Genomic DNA, 26843 nt, shown 5'->3' with positions numbered 1-26843 from the left:
CTTCGGGCTACAGGATATCCATGTGTATCCATATTTGGACGACTGGCTGCTGCACGTTCCTTGTCCGCTGAAAGCCTCGAGCAATGTTCAGTCTCTCCTCCAGCTCCTGTTTCACCTTGACCTGATTTTCCTGGGTTTTCGTTGGAACACGATCGACTGCAGAGTTTACCTGACTGGGGACAGAATGGCGGATCTGTTGCCCACCTGTCAGATGTTTGCGCAGTCGGAGTGCATGTCGGCCTGGTGGTTCCAGAGGCTTCTGGGCCTCATGGCCTCGTGTGTATTGGCTCTTCCCATTGCTCGACTCGAGATGAGGCGGACGCAAATGGCTTTCGGAGTTCTTTCATGAGCGCGGACCTGGTGTGGTGGTAGTCTCTCAGCAACCTGTTGGTGGATGTGGGTTTCCAGGACCCCGCTCCGATGGTGACGATCACGACGGACCCCTCACTTCTTGTTGGATCTTCTTCAGGTCTCCAAACTTTGGGTCACCACAAGACAAGTTCCTTCATATAAATCATCTGGAGTTTCTGGTGATTTTTCTGGCGCTCAAGGAGTTCAGGCCAGTCATTGCCAACAAAGTGGTTCGGGTCCGCACAGACGATGTGGTGTCCATGTTTTACATCAACAAGCAGGGGGGCACCAAGTCTCCTCCTCTTGTGGATCTGGCCTTTCAGATTTGGGAATGGGAGGTTCAGCAGGGTGTCTGGCTGGTGGCAGTACACATCTCGGGCCAGCTGAACGTCACGGCAGATGCTCTCGGCCAACAAACGATGGTCAGCTACGAGTGGGAATTGAAGGCGGAGGCTCTCTTATAGATATACCAGTGTTGGGGCACTCCGGAAGTGGACCTCTTCGCGACATCAGCAAACAAGAAACTTCCTCTGTACGCCTCCAGAAACGGGCTGGGAGCTTCTTCTCTGGGAGACGCTCTCGAGGTTCCATGGCACAACATGAGGGCCTATGCTTTCCAGCCTCTGCCTCTGATTTATCGGACGATTTGCAAGCTGAATAACACAGTGAATTGCTCTCTTCTGCTTATAGCTCAGTGGTGGCCGGCCAGATTCTGGTTTTCAGAGCTTCAACATCTGTTGGTGTGTGCGCCGATCAGGCTTCTGCTTGTTCCCGACCTGCTTCATCAGAGAGATCGGCAACTATTGTACCCCTCCCCATAATCGTTCAGCTTGGCGGCATAGTGACCGCCTTACTCCCAGTCCATAGTCCCCTTTCCTCCATACGCCCGTCAGCCGTCCCCTCTAATCCTCTATTATTGCTTAACGGTCTATGACCTGGCGATACAAAAGGACTGATTACCGGTGTGCTGGGCGGAGCTAAAAAGGTTGGGGATACGGCCACGTGCGGTGCCCCGCGTAAAAAGAGAGGAGGGGACACATTTTTGAAAAATGTGATCCTTTTTACAAAGTGCTCCGGTCCCGTCCCACAGGACGGAGGAATGTCCCATAAGTATGGAGGAAAGGGGACTATGGACTAGGAGTAAGGAGGTCACTACGGTGAGTAACTAGGTTATTCCCATGTAGGCAGACACCGTATTCATTGAAGGGAGTTCCTGGGAGGAATGGTAGTCATTGTCCCCTAAAGGAGTCACTTCCAGTGTTGTCCCACTTTCCCAGACCCCTAGGGAGGGTCTTGCTTAGCGAGCTCACCTCCCATAGCCTCACATGGGAAGAAGGGATGAATTGCTCAGATTAAACGCAAGACCCACACACCTCTATTGTAATGGCAGAGGGAATATAACATAAAAAAATTAACCAAAGCCAATATATAAATACGGTATTGTGAGTATAGGCATCTCCACTTGAAAATGTGAAAGACTGACTAATGAATACACTGCATGTAAGACAAACCACCATGGAAGAAATTCAATTATTTATTTACTGTGTGAGTGTGGCTAAGCCACGAAACTTGCGGAGAGAATACCAAATGATACTGCAGCTTTTTATTCCTAAATTCATCCTCCTCTGACATATTTCTAACAGCCAAAGGGAAGCAAAGTTCTATCACAATACCTGAATATTTGAGCAGAGGCATTTGAAATGGGGAAACAGAATTGTTACAACACCTGAATGCTAAAAACATGAAAGTGGTGTTGCATGGAAAGCACGTGTACCACAGGGCTCAGTAAGGATACTGGGAGAAAGGCTGCAGGCATAACATAGCATCAAAGAGGAAAGAGTAGAGATCATGCATGCCAAGTATTAAACTAGGAAACCCAGCACAGGAGAGATGGCTTGCAAGGGGATGCTTCAGGTTGGAAATGCGGTCATAGAACATAGGACTTGCAAGATAGCTTCAAGATGGAAATGCAATCAGAGAACAGAGGATTTAGAAGCAGTCATGTAAAAGAGGGCGTACAAGAAAAGCTGCAGACTGGAAATGAATTCAAAGAACAGCAGATGTGCAAGCCGGCTTCAGGTTCCACATGCCTTCATAGAACAGAGGGCTGGAAATTTAGCTTCAAACTGGAAATGCAATCCGTATATAGAAGACTTGCAAGCAAAGTGTCAGCCTGTAAATGCAATCATAGAACAGAGAGCGCGTGCAGGCCATACTTCAGGCTGTAAATGCAACCGTAGAACCGAGAGCTTGCAAGCAAAGCTTCAGGCTGGAAATGAATTCAGAGAACATTTGACTTACAAGCAAGATTCAGGCTGAGAATTACATCTGAGAAAGGGGATCTTGCAAGCAAAGCTACGGGTTTTTAAGAAGTGCAGCACAGCTGCCCTGGTAAGGATTGACGAACTGGAACAAGCAAAGCAACAGCCAAATGCTCATTAACTGGAATCAAGTTTGGTTCTGCGCAACAAGATCCAGTAGTGAATGATAGTTGCAAGAAATTGAGCTCACAAGTTAGTTTATGAAATGAAGCTCACAGGTGAGGTACATGAAGTTGATCAAGCTGCAAACACTTAGGACTCCAAATCCAGTACTTTGCACGAGGTAAGGAAAATATAAAAGCCTGAAATGTGTAGCAGCCTGTAGTTTGGTTCTTCAATTCATCTGGGAGGTGCATTGAGGAATACCAGGAGCGTGGTGAAGTGTGCCACAACGATGCATAACCCTTGAATTTGTAGATATTACATGGTCTTGGAGAGTTTCAAACAACAAAAATCGGAAGGCAACATTCTAGCAGTGTATAAGCCTAAACTAGATTGTCAAATAGTGCCAATTTCAGATTTCATCCTGTACATTTTAGATCAGTGACAGTACACGTACATAGTGGGCTGGTGACTGGACACTGCAGGATCTATGGATTCTCCCCCTGCTAGAAAAATACGGGGAAAGTGTGTTATTGTGGTTGTGTACAATAACTTGAGCCTATTTATATAAAGAACTGGGTTTTCACTGGGTATGACATTCAAACTGAGTACAGTTGATTCATATTAATGGAATCAAAGAGTAATTGTGTTACGACATAGAAACTGTATATATTCGCCATTTTAGATTAACTTTAGCACAAAGTGTGTTATTGTGATTGTGTACATAACTTGAGCCTAATTATATAAAGAACTGTGTTTTCACTAACCTAGTGTCTGGACATTCCTTTGTGGGTGCTTGGGGACTACACTGTACTTAAGAACCAGCCTGCATCACCGTCCCGCGAAGACTAGACGTGTGGAGCACCTCGACGACGACCATAGCGAACCCTGGTTGAGGACGGTGGACGGAATGTCCGGTGCTTCTCTTCGTTCTCCTCGGTGGTCCCCGTCTCCGGTCGGCAGTCTTTCGAAGGCGCTTCGAAGGGTGCTTCAGCTAAAGGTTACCAGTGCACAATGGTCCCTCGTAGCTCAAGAAGAGGTCTTCTAGCCAGGTCCTTTCTGGGATCAGTCTCGACGGCACAGCGGCTTTCAGATTGCGGTGAAGGTAACAGCAGTCAACCTTCTTCTTCAAGCTCAGCTTTCGAGATCAAGAATCAAGTATCGAATTCAGCTTCTGAGCGATTTTCTCTGAGATATACTGTTCTGTCTCTCATTCACTCTGCTGGGTCAGACTCAGGCAACCAATCACTCAGTAGGGCATTCAGGCAGTCAGGCAGCCAATCAGGCTCAGAGTGCATTCCTTCCAGACACTCACAACAAGGAATGTGTATTCGGTACCCAGCCATTCAGCACTCAACACTTCATTCATACCAGTTTCGGGCAAGGCTGTCCCATTCATTGTGTTACATACCAGACACCCATAACATGAAGTGCATATTGGTCACACACTCCATTCACCCAGGTCCCACCCCAACGGTGTACCCACAACATACAGTCACTGGCAAGGCTCCAGCAGTCTGGCCTGGACTGCCCCACAATACCATATATGGAACTTCCACCCAACAGCCAGTCAGGGGGAAGGGACAGAGTCGGGGCTTCTCAGGACTTTGGGAAAAACAAGGTAACAGACAATAGAAAGCAAGAGGACACAGGGGCCATCTTGTCTTCTATCAGGAATCAACTGATTCCAATGGCAGGGCCTGGGTATCCCAAAATGGAGGATACTCGGAGCACCTGTGAAATTCAGCATGGAGCTGCCTCCAGCCCATACCCTGTTCTGTGGGCCACTCACAGGTGCCTAAAAAACATACACTAGGGGCACAGGGTTGTACCCCCACCCCCAGGGTACCATAAGGGTATATTATACCAAGGGTCTGTACAGAAAACCAAAAAGAGGAAGAGCTGCACTGCCAGGAGTCCCGCATGGACTCCTTTGCAGAAAACACATGAAAAAGGACTACAGGACAAGGACAGGGAGGTGCTGTCCCTCCAATGCATTTCCAGCATCACATAGTGGTGGGATGCATATCGTTTTAAGAATCATTGTGTAACCTTGCCACTTATAAAATATCCACCCTTTGTTAAACTGAGGTTTAGTTGTGTACTAGATAACTACATTACAAGCAATGGAATCTATTGAAAATGGTAAATTGACTAGGATGAGCTGATATATGCCCTGGTGGACTCCCAGACTGATTGTGAAGCTCTTGAAGGGGGAGGATGCAACCATTCAGGCCTCTGCTCCTGGGGTTGTTATTGAATCTGATTTTGGGAGTGCCACCACTCCTGCTGCCTCTGTTCCGACCTCCAGCAATGTTTCTTCAAGGGATTTCTTTGACCTTGAATTATTAAGGATGTAATTGGCCTTTGAATATAGAAAGTTGGAAACTGAGCTTAAGAAAGAGGTGTTTGCACAACAAGTGATACTCAAAGACAAGGACACTGAATGTCAGAGAATCCAGCTAGAGAAAGGTAGAGTGGAGACTTCAGCGAAACCAGTTGAGAGCGTCAAGCCCCCTGCCACCAAGTTTATGAAAGATTTGGTTGGTGTGTATGTGGAGGGTTCTGATATCCTCCAATGGAATGAAGCGTTGGAAATGGCTTGTGGAATCCATGATGTTGATGAAAGAGATTGTACTAAGTGTTTGTTAAGTAGAGTACCTGAGACTGGGTATGACTGTATTCTGAAACGAAGAAAGGGGTCAAAAAGGAGTGCATGAAGTATGCTTTGATTGCCAGGTTTAGCAAGACACCTACCCAATACCTTAAAAGGTTCAGGGAATTTAAGAAAAGAGAGAATGTGTCTTGGATTGACTGGGTGAGTGCTGTGCATATGAACATGATGAGGTGGATTGATGGTTACAAAGTGAAAACGCTTGTTTAATTGTCCCGCCTGTTGTTTTTCTAGCTTTTTTTTTAAGTCTGTTCACCAGAGCTGCGTCAGTATGTTGCTGACCAGAACATTTTAGATCCCTTTAACCAGGCCAGGCTGGCTGACAAGTGGGTCTCCCACAGGGTGTCCCCTGAGGACTCCAGTGGGAAGGACAAAGAAAAGCCCCAAAAGCAATCGGTCGAGTAAACCAAAACCTTCCTCTCCGAAGACCCAAAAATCTAGTGGGGATAAGTCATATGTGGGAGGGAGTAAGAGTAGTGCTCCTCTTGCTGCAAAGCAGACTCCCAGTGGTTCCAGTACCGTACCTTGTATTCCCGACACTTGTTGGGACTGTGGGGCTCTGGATCACAAGAAGGATGACCCCAAGTGTAAAGGTAAGCCACTTGGAGTCCAGACTGCCAGCCTGAACTACCCTTACCCCATGTCTGAGGTGGAGGCCACTGTCCTCCCCTCCTCTATAGCAATCATATTCTGTGCTCCTATAGAGATTTCCCTAGTGTCCCTTGGGGCCTGGGACCAGTACGCAGAAGTACTGGCTACTATCTCACAGAACACACGTAGGTTTTTGAGAAGTGCCCTCTTTAATGGCCAGCCTTCTACTGGCTTGAGACACTGGGGCGAGCAGGACAGTGGTGGACAGGACCCTGCTCAAGCCAGAGGACTATGTAGGTGCTCCTCTGAGAACTACCAGGTTAGCTTGTGGGTCTCCCAAATTATCTCATGTATTCTTAGTCACACTCATGATTGGAGACAAGACAGCAAAGCTTCCTGTCCAGGTTGAGGACTATGTACCTGCTAACATTTCCTTAGGCAATGATCTAGTAGAGTTGGGGTTCATGTCTGATGATTTATTTAATTATTTATTTACATTTATATGGCGCGCAAGCAGCCCAGGGGCATTGAGGCACTGTTACTTAGTTACATGGTACAGGCATGATAGCGGTTGTTGACACATTGTGAATGTTACAGGAAAACATACTGGGGCCGATTCATGGAACAAACGTGCGCCGAAAATCTTCGCGCAAGCAGGCGCAAGCAGGCGCAAGCGGAAAAAAACTGGCGCACGCGTGCGATCCATGGAAGTCCCTGCGCGTGTTCACCGCGGGATGTGCGCCAAACCCATGCATGGCGCACAAGTCACTGCAACATCGCGAAAGGCGTGCGCGACGCGCACAGTGAAAGCGCACAACCTCAGCGCACACACCAGAAAGTGGGCGGGACATGGGGCGTAACGCGCGGAATGGGGAACAACACGGGAAAATAAGGGCGTAACTGGGGATGTACTGCAGGGAAGCAGACGGAACGCCCACACGCACTCGAACCACACGTATTCATGGAATCGAATAGGGCAAAGCCACGCACAGGCAAAGACACGCACAAGCTGAAACACGGCCGCCACACGAAGGCAGGCGGTAGAGTCCCAGCGCATCAAAAAAGTGGCGCGCGGGAAGTCAAATACGCGATTGAGCGGGGTACGTGGATCTCAGGGGTGCGCGAGAAATACTACACGCGATTGGCCTGGGTACGTGTATTTCAGGGGTGCGCGTGAAGTTCCACACGCGATTTCAGCAGGGTACGTGTATTTCAGGGGTGCGCGAGAAAATCTACACGCGAATGGGCTGGGTACGTGGATTTCAGGGGTGCGCGAGAAATGCTACACGCGAATAGCCTGGGCGCGTGTATTTCAGGGGTGCGTGTGAAGTTCCACACGCGATTTCAGCAGGGTACGTGTATTTCAGGGGTGCGCGAGAAAATCTACACGCGAATGGGCTGGGTACGTGGATTTCAGGGGTGCGCGAGAAATGCTACACGCGAATAGCCTGGGCGCGTGTATTTCAGGGGTGCGTGTGAAGTTCCACACGCGATTTCAGCAGGGTACGTGTATTTCAGGGGTGCGCGAGAAAATCTACACGCGAATGGGCTGGGTACGTGGATTTCAGGGGTGCGCGAGAAATGCTACACGCGAATAGCCTGGGCGCGTGTATTTCAGGGGTGCGTGTGAAGTTCCACACGCGATTTCAGCAGGGTACGTGTATTTCAGGGGTGCGCGAGAAAATCTACACGCGAATGGGCTGGGTACGTGGATTTCAGGGGTGCGCGAGAAATGCTACACGCGAATAGCCTGGGCGCGTGTATTTCAGGGGTGCGTGTGAAGTTCCACACGCGATTTCAGCAGGGTACGTGTATTTCAGGGGTGCGCGAGAAAATCTACACGCGAATGGGCTGGGTACGTGGATTTCAGGGGTGCGCGAGAAATGCTACACGCGAATAGCCTGGGCGCGTGTATTTCAGGGGTGCGTGTGAAGTTCCACACGCGATTTCAGCAGGGTACGTGTATTTCAGGGGTGCGCGAGAAAATCTACACGCGAATGGGCTGGGTACGTGGATTTCAGGGGTGCGCGAGAAATGCTACACGCGATTGGCCTGGGTACGTGTATTACAGGGGTGCGCGAGAAATCCTACACGCGATTGGGCCTGTGCGAGTGGGGCAGTGTATTACGTGGGTGTGCGGGAAGTTGAAGAGGTGAATTGCCAGTGTGGGTCCTCCCAGGTCTCCCCTCTACCCCCTCCACGACCTCTGCAGGCAGCCCACACCACAGGGGACTAGCCTGCACCCCTGGTCATGTCCCCCAGGCAGCCCATCCACCATGGGCATGCCCCCCAGCCAAGCCACATGTCCCCCTGCACCCCCACCCCCCAGCACTGTGGGGCACCTGCCAGCAGGCCCCCAACCATGTCCCACTCATGTCCCCCTGCACCCCCACCCCCCAGCACTGTGGGGCACCTGCCAGCAGGCCCCCACCCATGTCCAACTCATGTCCCCCACCACCCCCACCCCCCAGCACTGTGGGGCACCTGCCAGCAGGCCCCCAACCATGTCCCACTCATGTCCCCCTGCACCCCCACCCCCCAGCACTGTGGGGCACCTGCCAGCAGGCCCCCACCCATGTCCAACTCATGTCCCCCACCCCCCAGCACTGTGGGGCACCTGCCAGCAGGCCCCCAACCATGTCCCACTCATGTCCCCCTGCACCCCCACCCCCCAGCAGGCCACCACTCATGTCCCGCTGCACCCCCACCCCCCAGCAGGCCCCCACTCATGTCCCCTTGCACCCCCACCCCCCAGCACTGTGGGGCACCTGCCAGCAGGCCCCCACCCATGTCCAACTCATGTCCCCCACCCCCCAGCACTGTGGGGCACCTGCCAGCAGGCCCCCAACCATGTCCCACTCATGTCCCCCTGCACCCCCACCCCCCAGCAGGCCCCCACTCATGTCCCGCTGCACCCCCACCCCCCAGCAGGCCCCCACTCATGTCCCCTTGCACCCCCACCCCCCAGCACTGTGGGGCACCTGCCAGCAGGCCCCCACCCATGTCCAACTCATGTCCCCCACCCCCCAGCACTGTGGGGCACCTGCCAGCAGGCCCCCAACCATGTCCCACTCATGTCCCCCTGCACCCCCACCCCCCAGCAGGCCCCCACTCATGTCCCCCTGCACCCCCACCCCCCAGCAGGCCCCCACTCATGTCCCCTTGCACCCCCACCCCCCAGCATTGCGGGGCACCCTCCACCAGGCCCTCGCCCATGTCCCATCCATGCCCCCCTGCACCTGGGTCCCAACAATCCCCAATCATGTCCGTAATGGCCATCCTCCCCTGCCAAAAGGCCCAACCAATTATCACATCCACCCACATATCAAAGGCAATTACATGTTACACACCCAATGTAAATAATGCAAATGAACACATGTCTGTCACACACAATGGCTGCAAGTGAATGTTAAAACACCCAACATGACATGCATGAAAGCAATGAGATGATACGACACATTGAAGGATGAAAGTAAAAATGTATTGAAAATCAACTAGAATGGAAATGAAATGAGAAAAACCACAAAGAAAACCAACAAAATAGAAGATGTATGTCCATGAAAAAAATCCAAAAAATCAAAAAATCCATAGAAGAACCATTTACAAGACAATCCCGGGTCCATGAGCCCAACCAAATGAAACCTAACTATGTCAACTAACTAAAAACTGAACTATATACAAAAAAGTGGCGCATTGTCCAATCGCAACCAAATAAAAAAAAAAAGAATTAAAAGGAAACCTACCACTAACTATATAACTATATACAATGGCAGCGGGCAAGTCCTGCGGCTCACTCTGTGATGTTGCCGGCCAGGGCATCATCGAACTCCATGTCGATGTCCCGGAGGCGGGACTCTGTCCTGGCCCCGAGGTCTCGCAGGGTCAACCCCGTGTCCACCTCAAACTCCCTGCGAGCTTCCTCGAGGCACTCAGCCCGCCTCAACGCCCGACGCATGGAGAACTCCGCCCTGACCATGGTGAGCCGCTCCTCTTCCGCCCGCTGCTGCTCCGCACCTATCCGCTGGACCAACTGCTCCCACACGGAAGACACTGCCATCCCAGGGTTCGCCTGCCCTCCGGCCGATGCCTGCCCCTCTGATCTTGATGGCCCCGAGCCATGATGCCTCCCACGTCGAGCCTGCTGCTGCCTCCGACGCCACTGCCTCTGCCAGCACGACGGCATCCAGGCTGATGGAATCCACCGATGCCGTCGTGCACGTGCCCTGCCAGATGATGCCGGCACATCCTCCATCTGCAGGGGGACAGTTGCTGGTGTGTCCACCCCTGCTGGACCTTCGACTCCCGACTGTGGCAGGGATGGGGTCCCCACCGAGCTGGCTGCGTTGGTCGGGGCAGGTCCACAGGGGGCCCTGGTGGCATCTGGGCCGGAAGACGGCATGGAGCACGACTGGCGCATAGCCCCCACAGAGGAGGAGAGGGTCGCCAGAAGGCCACACACATGTAGGAAACCCCCGACCATGGCGGCTCCCAAATGGTTCACGTACGCACGGTGCTCTTCGTGATGATGTGCATGCTCCTCCCGGGAAGCATGCACCTCATCACGAATGCCAGCCGTGCGCAACGCGACACCAATCAGGACCCTCTCCACACGGCCAGGGGTCCCCTCGTCCGCAGGTAGAGGAGTGTCAGATGACATGGACATCTCCCCTACCTGCGGACGGGCCTGGGATGGGGCATCCCTGCTGGTGCATGGTGGTGCAGTCACAGTGTCAGGGACAGTGACATGCACAGGGACCTCCACGGCGACCTGTGCTGCCTCCTGCCCCTGGCCCTGGACTGCACCACTTGCACCAGCGGGGATGCCCCCACCAGGCCCCATGTGTGGCTCAGTAGCGGCCTCCTCCCCCTCTGTGGAAACCACCAACCTGGATGTCTCCACGCCGTCTTCCGCCGGTGCAAGCCCCTGTGGGGGCTCACCCACCCCTTCCGCTGCAGCCGTGGCGGCATCCCCGCCGCTCTGCTCCACAGCGCCTTCTCCGCCCTCTTCTTCACTTGCCACTGTGTAGAGGGAGACATAGAACACAAGCATCAGGGTACTGTACAATGGTCCCCTAGACAGGAAGCAACAGCAGATGAGTGGCACTGTCATACATCACTTCCATCATGTCCCTCCACAACACATGGGTCAGTGCAGGCAAAACACATACAGTAACAGGCATGGCGCATGCCATGGACATTGGCATACATGACCAAGGGACTCATGATTCATACAATGTTGGTTTTAAACTCACATGCATCATGGGTCTTGCCATCACATGCACACACCTCACCGTAGTTCCATCCATCTGGCCTCGTACACCACAGACGCAGTGGATACAAGGATGACTAGGCTGCATCAGTGAATCTGAACATTGTCACAGACATGTGTCATGCATCCATGGCATTTACAAGTCACAGACACGCAGGTCAGACACACACACATGGACACCATACGTGTACATGGGACCAGCACCCATCCCTCACCCCCACCCATGTCCAGGAACAGAGACTGCCATGCTTCCATGTGTCCATTCCGCACAGAGCCCCCCATGTTGCAATAGAACACATCACTGTACTCACATGCCTGACCATGATGTCCCTGCACACACACATACGTACATGGCCTATGTCACACATACAGGCAGGTATCAGACAACCAGCACACTGCAACATGCCCTGTCTCACACAGCAATGCTTGGCCACTTACCGGCCAACTCCAGATGGGTCTGCCTCCGAAGGATCTGGGCGTGGAGCGCTGGGTCTACGCGTTCCAGGACCCTCATCTGGATGTCACTCAGGCGTGCCCGGCCCCCCTCCGCGAGGCGCCGGGCCTTATTGAGGGTCCTGGACCTCAAGTCCTCCCAGCGCTTCTTGATGTGCTTGATGTCGCGGGTTGCCACCCCCTCCGCGTTGATGGCAACCACTACATCGTCCCAGATCCTCTCCCGTCCTTCCTTGTTGGCGCGTGGTCTTCCGAAGAGGGCATCATAATGCCCCAGGACATGCTCCACCAGGACACCAACTTCCTTCTCACTGAAGCTGGTGGCCCTCTGCCTCTCTGGCTGGGGGTCGCCACTGGTCTCAGATGGTGCTTGCCCCGACATGGCGACCCCCGAGGCAGGCGTGGGTGGGCAACTGGGTCCTGGGGCTGGGCTGTGGAGCGATGGTATCCCAGTCGGGAGTCTACTGTTCCAGCAGGGGTGGACACAGCAACTGGACCCCTGCAGATGGCTGATGTGCAGGCACCAAATGGCAGGGCACGGTGGCAGCAGGCAGGCAGGCAGGCAGCAGCAGATGGCACGTGGGAGGCTGCTCGGGGCACTGGGGGGGCAGTGATTCGGCCTTCTGGGCAGGAGCGTGGTCTTCCGTGTGTATTCGCGTGGCCAGCTTGATACGGAGTGATTTGGCACGTGAAAAATCTGCACGTCAGCGTGTAATTCGAGGAAAGGCCCTTAGCGCGTAAGCGCGTCTGCACGCATACGCATTTTCATTGGACCAAAGGCCCTCAGCGCGTGAGCGCGTCTGTGACGTGACGTGCGAGGGTGTATCCCTCATTGCACGTGATGACAGAACACACGTGGATTTCAACCAATCGCATGTGAAAGTTCACGGCACCCCGGAACACACGTTCCCAGGCCAATCGCGTGTAGAATTACTCGCGCACCCCTGTAATACACGTACCCAGCCCAATCGCGTGTAAAATTTCTCGCGCACCCCTGAAATACACGTACCCTGCTGAAATCGCGTGTAGAATTTCTCGCGCACCCCTGAAATACACGCGCCCAGGCTATTTGCGTGTAGAATTTCTCGCGCACCCCTGAAATACACGTACCCTGCTGAAATCGCGTGTAGAATTTCTCGCGCACCCCTGAAATACACGTACCCTGCTGAAATCGCGTGTAGAATTTCTCGCGCACCCCTGAAATACACGCGCCCAGGCTATTCGCGTGTAGAATTTCTCGCGCACCCCTGAAATACACGTACCCTGCTGAAATCGCGTGTAGAATTTCTCGCGCACCCCTGAAATACACGTACCCTGCTGAAATCGCGTGTAGAATTTCTCGCGCACCCCTGAAATACACGCGCCCAGGCTATTCGCGTGTAGAATTTCTCGCGCACCCCTGAAATACACGTACCCTGCTGAAATCGCGTGTAGAATTTCTCGCGCACCCCTGAAATACACGCGCCCAGGCTATTCGCGTGTAGAATTTCTCGCGCACCCCTGAAATACACGTACCCTGCTGAAATCGCGTGTAGAATTTCTCGCGCACCCCTGAAATACACGCGCCCAGGCTATTCGCGTGTGGAACTTCACGCGAACCCCTGAAATACACGTAGCACGCTCCCCCAGGCCCGATCGCGTGAATCAGTTCACGCGAACCCCTGAAATACACGTAGCCCGCTCCCCCAGGCCCGATCGCGTGAATAAGTTCACGCAAACCCCTGAAATACACGTAGCCCGCTCCCCCAGGCCCGATCGCGTGAAAAAGTTCACGCGAACCCCTGGAATACACGTAGCACGCTCCCCCAGGCCCGATCGCGTGAATCAGTTCACGCGAACCCCTGAAATACACGTAGCCCGCTCCCCCAGGCCCGATCGCGTGAATAAGTTCACGCAAACCCCTGAAATACACGTAGCCCACTCCCCCAGGCCCGATCGCGTGAAAAAGTTCACGCGAACCCCTGGAATACACATAGCCCGCTCCCCCAGGCCCGATCGCGTGAAAAAGTTCACGCGAACCCCTGAAATACACATAGCCCGCTCCCCCAGGCCCGATCGCGTGAGTGACTTCACGTGAACCCCTGGAATACACGTAGCCCGCTTGCCGTGCTGGTACAGGGTTAGCGCAGCCCTTTGCGCTGGATTGGGGATTTTGATGGCTTTTCCCTGCGCGGAAGGCGTTCTTGGGGGCGTAACTGGCGCTGCTGCAAGGTGGCTGCGCCACTATGCGCCACGGCTGGTTTTGGTGGCTGGAATCCATGAATACGCTGTGCGCGGAAATGGGTTTTGGCGCACGCGGCTGGCGCAGGGATTCGCACGCGCACACTGTGCGCCAGCCGCGTGCGCCACTTGTGCGCCGAATTCTATGAATTGGCCCCACTGTTGTTACAGATATTGCTTTTGGTCATATAATACAGTATACATGAAAAGTATTCGTGCTGGCGTGTCTGGCCTTATGTGAAGAGGGTAGTCTTCAGCGTTTTGCGGAAGGTGGTGAGGAAGGCCTCGCCACGGATATTGGGTGGTAAGGGATTCCAGTGAGAGGGCGCGAGATAAGGGAAGCTGGATCTGCCCGCTTTTACTTTTTTTACTAGTGGCACCGAGAGCATGTTGGTGTACGGTGATCTGGTTGGCCTGGTAGTGGAAATGGGGTGTATCCTTTGTGAGAGGTATGCAGGAGCAGTGAGGTGGATGCACTTGTGGGTCAGTGTCAGGGCTTTGAATAAGATCCTTTCTTTTATTGGGAGCCAGTGGGCTAGTTTTCTGGCCTCAGAGATGTGTTCACTATTTGCAATGCCTTGGGCTGCCCGGAGCGCATTGTTCTGTATTACTTGTAATCTCTCTAAGTTTTTATTGGATGTTCCTAGAAAGAGTTTGTTACAGTAGTCTAGCCTAGAGCCGGTGATGGCTCTTGCTATGTTGGTGCAGTTCTCTTTGGAGAGAAAGAGTCTGACTGCATTTATAAGTTTGGCATGATATGCAGCTGCAGAGGCTATTGCATTGATTTGTCTATCCATGGATAGGCTGGAATCAAGATAAACTCCCAGAGTTTTGACAAGAGTCGGAAACTGGAATTTTGATGGAATCAATGGTGAAGAGGCTGAATTGGGCATCTAGATTTTTTAGGGTGTCGGGAGAACCTACCAGGAGGAGTTCCGTCTTGTCAGAGTTGAGGCATAGTCCATTGTCTGCCATCCAGGCTTGGATGGTGTTTTAGAGGTTGTTGAGGGTCAGGGAGTCAGTGTTGTAGTCACCTGTGAGAGTGAGGAGGATCTGTGTGTCGTCGGCGTAATTGGTGTAGGAGATGCCCATGGCGTTGAGGAAGAGGGGGCGTGTAAAGATGTATAGCATGGGGGAGAGACAGGAGCCTTGGGGCACCCCACAGAGTATAATGGTTGGTGATGCGGCGGCTAGGTCAGAGAATACTTGCATGGTTCTGTCTTGTAAGAAGGCGGTGATCCACGCTGTGGCTTCTGGGGAGAATTTGGCAGTGGTGGAGAGGTGGTAGTATAGGACGCCATGATGCACGAGGTCGAAGGCCGCTGAGAGGTCAAGGAGTAGGAGAAGTGCTGGTTTACCCAAGTCTCTCACATCGTCCATCTGGTTTTTCAGATCAAGTAGGGCTGTTTCGGTTCCGTGTCTGGGGCGGAAGCCGGATTGGCAGAGTCCAAGGAGTTTGTTCTCTTCAATGAAGTGTTGGACCTGCAGGTAGGGTGCTTTGTCCAGTATTTTGAGGAGGAAAGGGACAGTGGTGATGGGTCTGTAGTTGTTGGGGGAGGTGGGATCGAGCGTTGGCTTTTTTAGAAGAGGGCGGACCCAAGCTTCCTTGAGGGAGGCAGGGACTTTCCCCGTGGTAAAGGAGGCATTTACAAAGGCTGTTAGGAAGGGAGCTAGTGTTTCCGTGCAGTCTTTGATAATGGAGGCTGGGCATGCATACCTTTGCAGTTAGAGGGTTTGATGTTCATCATTATGTTGATGATGTCTTTTTCCTGAATGGGTTTGAAGGAGAAGGGTAGGGGGCGGATCAGGGGCAAGCGGTGGGATTGGGATGTGCTTCTTCGGTAGGGCTTGTTTAGTGGCTAATATTTTGTTTTTGAGGAGGCTTAGTTTGGTTTGCATGGCCTTTTGTATTTCGTCACACCAGTCTTTGTCTTTGGTGAAATTCTGGGGGGCGGGAGTGGGTGTCTCGAGCTCTCTGAAAATGGCGAATATTTCTTTAGTGCTAGATTGGGCTTCCGAGATCCTGGATTCAAAGGATTTGGCCTTGGCTTGGGTGATTGCCTTTTTGTATTTGGTGGAAAGGGCTTTAAAGATCATCTTATCTTTTTCGGAGTGGGACGTTTGCCACTGTGTGAGTGCAGCTTTTTTCTCGTTGCGGAGTGAGAGGAGGTCAGGTGTGAACCAAGAGTTGAAATGGGTAGTGGGTTTGTATTTGCGAGGTTTGAGTGGGGCAATGGCGTTGATAGCTGCTTTGATGGCAGTATCATAGGTTGATGCGAGAGTTTCAGGGTCTGAAGAGAAAGGTGGTCTGAAGGCTGGGCCTTGGAGGAAGGGCAGTAGTCTCTCCTTAGTGAGTTGGCGGGAGCTTCTAGCGAGGCAGAGAGGGAGTGGATGGGTTGAAGGGGTAGCTGGGGAGCTAGTGGTGAGGATGCTAAAGGTGATGATGTGGTGGTCAGACCATGGGGTGGGAGTGTTTCCTGTGATGAGTGGACAGTTGTGCTGTGCTATCCAGTCAAGCGTTCTTCCCTGGGTGTGAGTTGGGTATGGTGTTCTTGTAACCTAGAGCCTTGAGGGCAGAGTCAAGGGATTTTGCTGCTGCGTCCTTACTATCCCGGAGCCCTAGGTTGTCATCCCCAAGGAGAATGGCTTTAGACTGTTTTTTGAGGTTGTCAGAGAGGAGGTGGATGAGAGAAGCTTGAAAGTCTCCTGTTGGGCCTGGTGGGCGGTATACAGTGTGCACGGTAATTGTGCAGTGGGGCGAGAGGGTTATTTTGACTTGGAGGTAGTCGCTGTTGTTGTTCAGGGATTTCTCTACCTTTCTGACAGGGATGCAGTCTCTGGCAATAATTGCTACACCTCCATCTTTGGAGAGGCTGTCTTGTCTAGTGATGGAGTAGCCAGGGGGTAGGGCGAGTGAGAGCGCAGGGCCGGAGGCCTCATGTAACCAAGTTTCTGAGATCATGAGTAGATCTAGGTCTTGGGAGGTTAGGAGGTCGTGTATGTCTAGAGCGTGGGCATTGATGGATCTAGCGTTAATCATGGCGCATTTCAGGTGGGGTTCAGTAGTGGCTGGAGGGGGGTTTGTGATGAGAGAGGTTGGTGTGGAAGGGCTAGGTGCGTTGAGAGTGTTGGGGGAGGTGCCCATTACAGGTTTTACACTGGGGGCCTCATTTTCAGAGGTGGTGGACACATGTGGCATAGCATTTGGCACAATAGATTTCAAATGGTGGTAGAAGATTTGCCCATCACAGATTTTACACTGGGGGTGGTGGTGGAGACATGATTAATCACATTTGTTATGGGGGTAGGACTGTCGTGTGGCGGGTAAAGTACTTTGTTGGTTGCTGTATTGGTAGTACTAGTAGTGGATGCAGCCTTTGAGGTTGTGCGTGGGAGCCTGGCCTTATCAGCAAGTATAGGGGGTTGTATAGTACGTGAGCAAAGCCGTCTATTACGGGTGCTCGTGGGGGTGGGGTGTGAGCTGAAGGCGGCTTGAAAAGTACGGGCGCGCAACCTGAGAAGCGTTGAAGAGGCACCTGGGTTGGCGAGAAGCTTGCTAGTGTAGTGCTTCTTACCTTGTAGGTGCTGCAAGGGCATTGGGCAGACGAGCAGTGAAGAGCTGCAAAGAGCACCAGAGGCCTTTCCTTACGGCCTTCCCTGCTCGGCTTCGCCTCTCGGCCCTCTCCCCCTCCATATAAAGCAGGCAGGGAGGGGAGGGGAGGGGCGGGCGGGGCGAGGCAGCGAATCGGGACACGGACCTGCGGCAGTGATTTCCAATGCACATTTTGTTGATTGTGCAGCCCTGGAGACGGGGGGCCATTTCGTCTTCCTTCAATGGTGCTTCGGTGCACGCGGCAGGAGCTGGATACAAAGAGGAACACGCGAATGTTCCAAAGCGAAGAGGAACACCTGATTCAGCTCTCAGCTGAACGGCGGTGCTTCGTGCTCGCAGCGGAGCTGCAAAGAGCACCGGAGGCCTTTCCTTACGGCCTTCCCTGCTGATCTCCCCATGACTGCTGCTGCAGTCATCACTATGTCACAGGTGACACCGGGTCTGACTGAGTCAGGTACCCAAGCCTAAGGCGAGGCCTAAGGCAAGAAGGAGGAACAAGGAGGCCACCTCTGTGAAGGGGGCTCCTTCTCCTCCTGCATCACCCACTGGGATTCATGCTCCGGGTGGGCTGGGTTAAGAGAAGAGGCAGAAGGCCCTCCTGCGGGAGAGGTGCTCAACCCAGAGGATCACCCTGACCTTCAATGCCTGCTGCTGAAGGGGGGCCCTCTAGGGGCGACTTCCTCAAGGGACAGAGAGTGCCACTCTCTCAAGGGCCTGAGGAAACAGGCCCAGGCACAAGGTGAAGTGCCTAGGGCGTTCCAGATGTATTGGGAGGGTGAGCTCCTTGTTAGTGAGCCCACTAAGCCTGAACCTGGTGCCCGTAAGAGGTTGGTGGTACCCCAGGTTTACAGGCCCTTCCTACTCCAGTTGGTGCATGAGGTGCCCTTAGCTGGTCATCTTGGCATCAAGAAAACAAAGCAAAGGCTCTCTGCCCATTTCCACTGGCCCCGGATGGGAGTAGAAGTGAAGTCCCACTGCAGGACCTGCCCCACTTGTCAGTTGTTTGGCAAGACTGGGGCAGTGCCATTGCCCCACTGCAGCCCTTGCCAGTGGCTGGCACACTATTTGAGAGGGTTGACCCTCCCACTTCAGGAGAACATTGGTTCATCCTAGTCTTGGTAGATCATGCCACCAGATACCCTGAGGCTATGCCCCTTCGGACTGTTAATGCTAAGGTGGTCACCAGGACACTCCTGGGCATTTTCACCAGGGTTGGATTCCTTAAAGTAGTAGTCTCTGACAGAGGGGCCAACTTCATGTCGAGTTACATGAAATCCACGTGGAAAGAGTGCGGGGTAACCTACAAGTTCTCCACCTCTTACCGCCGCCAGACCAATGGTCTGGTTGAGAGATTTAACAAAACTCTTAGGGACATACTAGGTGCTTTGGAAGAGCCTTTAAGGAGGGAATGGGATGATCTCCTGTCATGCCTGCTGTTCGCTTACAGAGAGGTACCTCAAGAGGGTGTTGGTTTCAGCCCCTTTGAGTTACTCTTTGGACATCCCGTGAGGAGGCCCCTTGCCTTGATCAGAGAAGGTTTCGAACCCACGCCTCCAGGTCCTGACAAGCAAGCGGAGGACTATGTGTTAGGCCTCAGACTGAGAATGGCACATATGATGGGGTCAGGCAACAGCGAATCTCCAGGCAAGGCAGGAATTGTACAAATATTGGCATAACCTTAAAGCCTTGCAAGTGGATTGGACTCCAGGACATGAGATCCTTATGATGGAGCCTACCAAGCCTCGAGCTTTGGCAGATAAGTGGACTGGACCCTTCAGGATCATCTCCAAGATGGGCAAAGTCAATTATCTGGTTGACATGGGAGTCCCTGGGGTAGCCCCTCAGGTATTCCACGTCAACAAGCTCAAGCCTTTCCATAGTTGAGCAGAAGTCTCATCTCTCTTGCTAGCTTCAGAGCAAGAAGAGAATGAGAGTGAGCCCCTTCCTGATTTGCTGCATAGCAACCCCCAGGAGTGCATCTCTCTCTCCAGATCTGACACCAGAGCAGCAGAGGGCCTGCCGGGCTTTGCTCCAGCAGTATGCGCCTCTGTTCTCGCTGACACCAGGCCTCGCTCCATGGTGCAGGCATGAAATTGACACTGGTGACAGCGTACCTATCAACAGTAGATGCTACAGGATGTCAGACAATGTGAAGAACCACATTCAGGCTGAGGTCGCCAGGATGTTGGATCTGGGTGTTAGTGAACCCTCAACCAGTCTCTGGTACAGTCCAGTAGTCCCTGTCCCCACGGCAAGTTCCCAGGCAGGTACCAAGGATTGGCGGTTCTGTGTAGACTACAGAGGGGTCAATGCCATCACCAAAACTGACATGCACTCATTTCCCAGGGCCGATGAGCTTGTGGACACCATAGGGGCTGCCAAATTTGTGAGCACCTTTGACCTTATCTCTGACGGACCATGTCAAGGGGAAAGACTGCGTTCTCAACACCTGAGACACTCTGGTAGAGTCTGCACCTGCCACCTTCCAAAGATGAGTCAACCATGCACTCAGTGGGCTGGAGCCCTTTTGTGTGGCCTACCTAGACGACATTGCTGTCTACAGTTCCACCTGGGAAAAGCATATGACTCACCTGGACAAGGTGTTGCAGGCCTTGAAAAGGGCTAACCCCACTATCAAATCCACCAAGTGCCCGATAGCTCAGGGGAAAGTTGTGTATCTTGGTCATGAGGTAGGAGGGGGTCAAATCCAACCTCTCCCCAGTAAAGTACAGAATGTACATGACTGGGAGACTCCCACTACTCAAACCCAGATCAGAGCTTTTATGGTCCTCACAGGGTATTATTGCAACTTCATGGCGGACTATGGAACAATAGCTGCACCCTCTGACAGCTATGACTTAGCCCAAACAGCCAACCAAGGAAGGTTAATTGGACTGAAGACTGGCCTTTGTTGGCTTGAAAGAAAGTCTGTGTAGGGCACCTGTGTTGTGTGCGCCTGATTAAAGCAAACTTTATCGTCCAGACGGATGCCTGCAACACCGGAATTGGAGCTGTCTTGTCCCAGTTAGATGACAAAGGGAGGGAACATCCGATCATATTCATCAGTAGACAACTCAAGGGTAGAAAACTTAGGTGGGCTACTGTTGAAAAGGAATGTTTCAGTATAGTTTTGAGTCTTAGGCGTTTTAGGCCCTACCTTACGGGGTCTACTGTCAAGTTCCAAACAGGCCATAAGCCCCTGGAGTTGCTTTTGCAGATGAGGGGTAAAAACCTGAAACTGCCGAGATGGTCCATTAGCCTGCAAGGGCTAGACTTCACCATTGAGCATAGAACAGGGAAGAGTCACAATAATGCAGATGGCCTTTCCAGAGGGTATGTTGACTGGATGAGGGTGTCAATCTCATGGGAGATTAGACCACCCTAACCTCAGTCTTAGGGAGTGCGGGGTGTGACTGTGATGATAGAAATGCACTGGAGGGACAGGGCCTCCCTGTCCTTGTCCTGTAGTCCTTTTTCATGTGTGGTGTGTATTGTTTTCTGCGCAGGAGTCCATGTGGGATTCCTGGCTGTGCAGCTCTTCCTCCTTTTTTGTTTGGTGTCCAAATCCTTGGGATACCCTTACAGAAGCCCTGCGTAGGGGAGGGGAGGCACATCCCCTGTGCGTGGCCCACAAAGCAGGGTATGGGCTGGTGGCAGCTCCATGCTGAATTTGACAGGTGCTCTGAGTATCCTCCATTTTGGGATACCCAGGTCCTGCCTAGAGGTCCAGGCTAGACTGGCTGGATCCTTCCCAGTGACTGTATGTTGTGGGTACACCCTTGGGGTGGGACCTGGGTGTATGGAGTGGGTGACCAATATGCACTTCATGTTATGGTTGTCTGCTTTCTGGTATGTAATACAATGAATGGGACAGCCCTGCCCGAAACTGGTATGAATGCAGTGTGGCGTACTGAATAGCTGGGTACTTGTCTCAATACACATTCCTTGTTGATAGTGTCTGGAGGGAGGAGAATGGCCTGAATGCAATGTGAGCCTGATTGGCTGCCTGAATGCCCTTCTGTGTGATTGGTTGCCTGAGTGTGATCCAGCAGAGTGAATAAGAGAAAGAACAGTATATCTGGGGACCGCTCACTGCTAGAAATCGGTCAGAAGCTTAAGTCGATACTGGAGACAGGGACCGCCGAGAACGAAGAGAAGCCCCGGACAGCTGTCCACCGTTGTTGACCAGGGTTTGCAGGTTTGCTATAACCTCTGGAGGCCCGTTGAAGCCGTGTTACCCAGAAGCGGGGACAGCTTGATGCCGTGCCACCGACGCATGGAGCCGCAACGCTCCATTGATTAGGACACTTTGAATTCAAGTACGCTCTCGCCAGCACCGCTGACCACTTTGTCCCACCGGAGCAAAGTCGAAGGCGCCGAGGAGCACTCGCCGGTGGGTTTTCCCGCCACCCGAAGACCACAAAGACATGACACTTGACACCCTTGCTGGGACAAAGTTCTTCATAGACTCTTTGCAGCAACAAACTATCGTCAACGAGGTGCACTGCACAAGTCATCTTCGCAGGACGTCTACGACCTACCCGAGCACGGCCAGGACCGAAATTGCTGCCTCACCGCCTTTGTTCCCCATTTCCTCGAGGGATCTCGACGATCCATGGCTCCTGCCTTAAAGAGTGTCGCTCAAGAAGGATCGGTCGACGACCCAACGTCAAAACTCTGCTATTCCAGGTATATTGGGGTGGTGGAACTATTTAGAAGGAAATGAGACTCCTATTGAACAATAAATGGACTGGGCTTGTATTATATCTTTATTTACAGGTTGCACAGGTGGGGGAGGGGATCCTCGCACAGAGCTGTGCCTATTCGTAGGGGCCAGTATTCTGCCTATTGTTTTAACCAATCTACTTTCCTCATATGTCTATTGTTGGTTCACATTATTACCTGATTTGTATGACATTTGAACTGAGTACAGGTGATGCATTTTAATGGAATCCAATAAATAATCGTGGTACCACATGGAAACTGTATATATTTACCATTTTAGATTAACCTGAGCACAAAGTGTTATTGTGATTGTGTACATAACTTGACCCTATTTATATAAAGAACTGGGTTTTCACTAACATAGTGTGTGGACATTCCTTTCTGGGTGCTTGGGGACTACACTGTACTTAAGAACCAGCCGGCATCACCTCCTGAGAGCTTAAGCCTTAATTGCTCGCCCATAGCTACCGAATAGAAAATCTTGTCTGGAGTGATCTGTGCTTCTACTCTGCCATATAGAGGGCAGGAGTACAGATACCCGCCCCCCCCTCCAGTCTTTACACCTTCTTAGCACATGTACAGGTTGCTGTAGAATGGCAGGATGAATGGGTTGTCACAGAACCGTCCCTAAATGCCGGTGGATACACCAGAGTCACGCAAACACCAGCCCTACTCAACCCACATGGGGCAGGTAAGCTGAATGCTGTGAGACGCCATGTCTGCAGACATATTGAAAATTAATACATCATGCTGGCCACAAACCACTGGCAGCCCACATCTAAAAGAACAGCCCCAGATGACGCATTAAGTATCGCTTGTTTGGCTGCTTTTAAATGATGCATCAGGTTTTATTTAATGTTGGCATTCTGAAAGCAACAATGATCTGTTCTTTCTCTGTGCGCAGATTCATTATTAGTAGTGATAGGGCCGGTGTTATTAAAGGAAGCTTAAATAAAGCAGCTGACTAGTGTTCCACCAGCAGAGGCAAACAAGAGATGCTATTATGGCCCTAAAACAGAACATCTGGCGTCTTTGGAAGGGAGGTGGGTGCCAAATGGACACTTTGTGTGTGAGCTCGGCCAGTTTGTCAGCTGAAATGAAGCACCTCCGTACATTCCCTGCGCAATACTTTGCACATGATGTGGACACCCACGCCAGGAGCAGAAGGATTAAATACTTGCACCAACTTGAGTAGTACCATATGCTTTGTTATCCCAAATGTTTGTAGGGATTCTTTATCCAGAAACTATTTTAACAATTGTGTTAACAAACATCACAGCTTTCTGTAATGTAGTGTGAATGGGTAATATTTAGTTGGAAATGTACCATAGCTGTGGCTTGGTGCACATCTGAAAACACATGGAAAAACCTTAGTTAAGGTGCAGTTAAGTTACACAGATTTAACTCAACAAAACCCTTGAAATTCAGCCGATGTGGGAAGTCATGACCAGCTTAACTTGGCGCGTTCCTGTTGCAAAGCACATGAGTACATACATATTGTAAGAGAAGGGATTTGCAATGACATACAAAATGAAATTGTGGGGGACATAGCATTATGGGGGACATCATCTCTGCACTGGCTCCCAGTGGCGACGAGGATTACGTTCAAGACCCTCAGCATTGTCCACAAGGCTTTCTGGGGCCTCAATACTGTCAAGTCTCTCTTCCTAAATATCTTCCTTCTCGAGCTCTTCGCTCATCCGCCTCCAACTCCCTCAGGGTTAGACGCTTCTCCAAGCAGCGAGTTGGTGGTAGATCTTTCTTCAGCTCGGGCCTCCCTCTGCAACAGCCTCCCTGCTTCTCAGAAACTTGAGGAGAACCATCTCCGGTTCCAGAAGCACCTCAAGACCTTCCTCTTTGCTTCTGCTTTCTCTCCTCCTCTCCCCTGCTGATCTCCTGGCTGAAACCGAAACTGCACTGGTTACCTGGCTACCCTCTGATCTCGGGCCCAGGTCACCTCCCCGCCAGCTGCACACCTGCACTGACCCCCCTGGCAACCATTGCATTCGGGGACTACAGCCCCTATTAGCACTAGACACCCGATGTCTGCACTTACCCTTGCACTTGCCACCTGTTAGCCGCACATTTATTTATCATTTATTATTGTCTTGATTTATTTTACTGCTATCCTATGTACTGCACTGCCCCCTCCCCTTTCCGCCCGCACTTTCCTCCTCCCCCCTCCCCCTGCACTTGCGCGATCTCAATGTCACCTGGCCTATTAGGATTGCTGTTTCTGTCTTCCCTCTGTTTCACCTCCCTTGCCTCGTAGCGCCTTGAAACACTTGTGTATAGGTACGTTATAAATGCCATATCAGATCATATATCTGTTTAAATATCTGTACTTGAATGCACCATTGGAGTAAGTCTTTTGAAATTAGTTATACAAGCTCACATTGGGCGGTATCTCTCTTGTTTACATGCACTTTGGGTATTTTATCTCTCTTGGGTAATGCACTGCAAAGTCTAGGTCTGAAGTAAATATATGTAAGTAAACGTTGGCTTTGATATTTTTGTAGATTACTTATATGCTGGTTATTAAAGTGTCTTATTTTTATCCTCCCTCAGGTGTAAGCAAAACAGCAAGCTTGACTGAGCAACAAACAACCTACAGCGATGGAATGTTTACTGTGAGTGAATTTGCCATGAGCTACAGTCCGAAGTCTGAGTTTATATCTCAGAACAGAATCAATGAAGGAAGGACCGAATATGCATGCTCTGAATATGAGACCACCTGCAACCAGAGACCCAACATTGTGGAACATGAAACAACCCATAGAGGACAAATGCCACATACCTCAACTGACTATAGAGAGAGGTTAAATGATTTAGCCCAGGGCAGGTATCGGAAGATAGCTGCTGTGTTAGCGAGTTACCTGTGTAGTCGATGTGGAAATAGTTTTGAACGGCCATCGAATGGGAATGAACACCAGCAATCAACCACGTGTAGTGAATGTGAACAAAATTATTACCAGTCAACTAACCTAAAAAGTGACATGGCAAAATCTGCGAAAGAGAGACTCTTTATATGTAATGAATGTGGTAAAAGTTTCAAAACTGCGCCAACATTGAGAAGACATCAACGCATACATACTGGTGAAAAACCCTTCAAGTGTAGTGAATGTGGGAGGAGCTTTAGACGATCTGAAGCTTTGGTGATACACCTGCGAGTGCATACTGGTGAGAAGCCGTATGTTTGTGTTCAGTGTGGAAAGAATTTCAGACAGATGCCACACCTCATCAAACATCAACGAATGCACATGGGGAAAAAATTCACACAGAAAAAAAACACTGGGGCAAAGACTGCAACATAAATTAACGAGCACTGGGTTGCTTGCAAATATGTGTATATAGACAAGAAGGCAAAGACGTATTGCAGATATACAGCAGATCACATTTGCAGTAAATGCTATAGAACTCAATAACTTTGACTGAGAATGTGTTTAAAAGACATTACACACGTTTAAAACTCAACGTGAGCATGATATATCTTTACTGTGCATTCTGATTGCATGTTAAAAGATTAAATATGTCTCCATGCCTGTTGAACTTGCAGTTATGACTTTAAGCTCACCAAGAACATCCCATTCAGCATGCCAGCCTCGTTGATTAAAGGGACTGTGTTCTCTCTGGCTCTTGATGATCTTACCTATTAAGGGCAGATGGATGATGGATCTGTAGTTGATGTCATCAGTTTCAATTGTTGATTTCTTGAACAGTGGGTTAATCTGTTGGTCTTTGAGTAGAACAGGAAAGATGCCTTCAGTGAACAAAGCAAAGACTATATTACATAAATGCATTATTTTTGTCACTTATTGCTTAAATGAGAGACGGTGGGAAGTTTTTTACTTAATACATTTTCGCTGATCATAGAATATGCTTCCTGGTTTTTGCTATGTATAAATCTGGCTCGCTTTTGGTAGATTTCATTCGGATCATTTTGCCTGGTAAGGAGAGATGCCTTTTCGAAAAGAGTGACGATTTCTGTATCGCTTCTCCAGATTCTTGACGTTCGTTTCAAGCTCTGCCATTCTCTGTATTTTTTGGTTCTTGTTTATCAAACCTTTTACTATCATAATCCCTCTGACTGTTGCTTTTGCAGCATCCTATAATATTTGTAATATTTTTTCATAGTTGTTGACATAGTTCCATTGTCATTCAGAGTAAAAAATTCAATGTTGCATTGTTTATCTCTTCCTTATCTTCTTTTGTGACATACATGTGTGTATTGTATTTCCAGCTGGTTACTGGCCTTCTTTCACTCGGTGATCAGAGTAGTAGTTTCCCTTGGGAATTGTCAGATATTCCCCTCGCCATGATTGTACTTTCTAATGAATTATTGGTTTGGAAGCCTGTAATGAAGATTAAATCCATCTTTGAGAAGTTATAATGTGACTTAAATGTGTAATCCTGTGTCATAGGATGTAGCAGTCTCCATGCATCGATCAGAGACCAACAAATTCTCAGTCTCTGGAACATCTTGATGGATGGTGATGAGTCTCCTGTGGGGCCTGGTCTGTCCAA

The 26843-nt window shown here is 51.0% G+C and overlaps 1 protein-coding gene across 2 annotated transcripts in view; it reads left to right on the top strand.

Annotated features, from left to right (window-relative positions):
• LOC138583260 (zinc finger protein 436-like) overlaps nucleotides 1-26130 on the top strand; it is a 336884-nt gene extending 310754 nt beyond the window's left edge. Inside the window, exon 7 of one of the 2 annotated variants that reach the window (XM_069655337.1) lies at nucleotides 24888-26130. In XM_069655337.1, coding sequence (XP_069511438.1) covers nucleotides 24888-25633 — 746 coding nt within the window. In that variant the 3' untranslated portion in view covers nucleotides 25634-26130. The remainder of the gene's footprint in view (nucleotides 1-24887) is intronic. The other variant, XM_069655336.1, reaches the window with a different exon arrangement.
• Nucleotides 26131-26843: the final 713 nt, after the last annotated feature.

Source organism: Ambystoma mexicanum, chromosome 3q, assembly GCF_040938575.1.
Source record: "Ambystoma mexicanum isolate Mex_15411 chromosome 3q, UKY_AmexF1_1, whole genome shotgun sequence".
In the NCBI taxonomy this organism is placed as follows: Eukaryota; Metazoa; Chordata; class Amphibia; order Caudata; family Ambystomatidae; genus Ambystoma; species Ambystoma mexicanum.
Note: the sequence above shows the minus strand (reverse complement) of the source record. Positions and strands in the feature narration are given on the sequence as shown.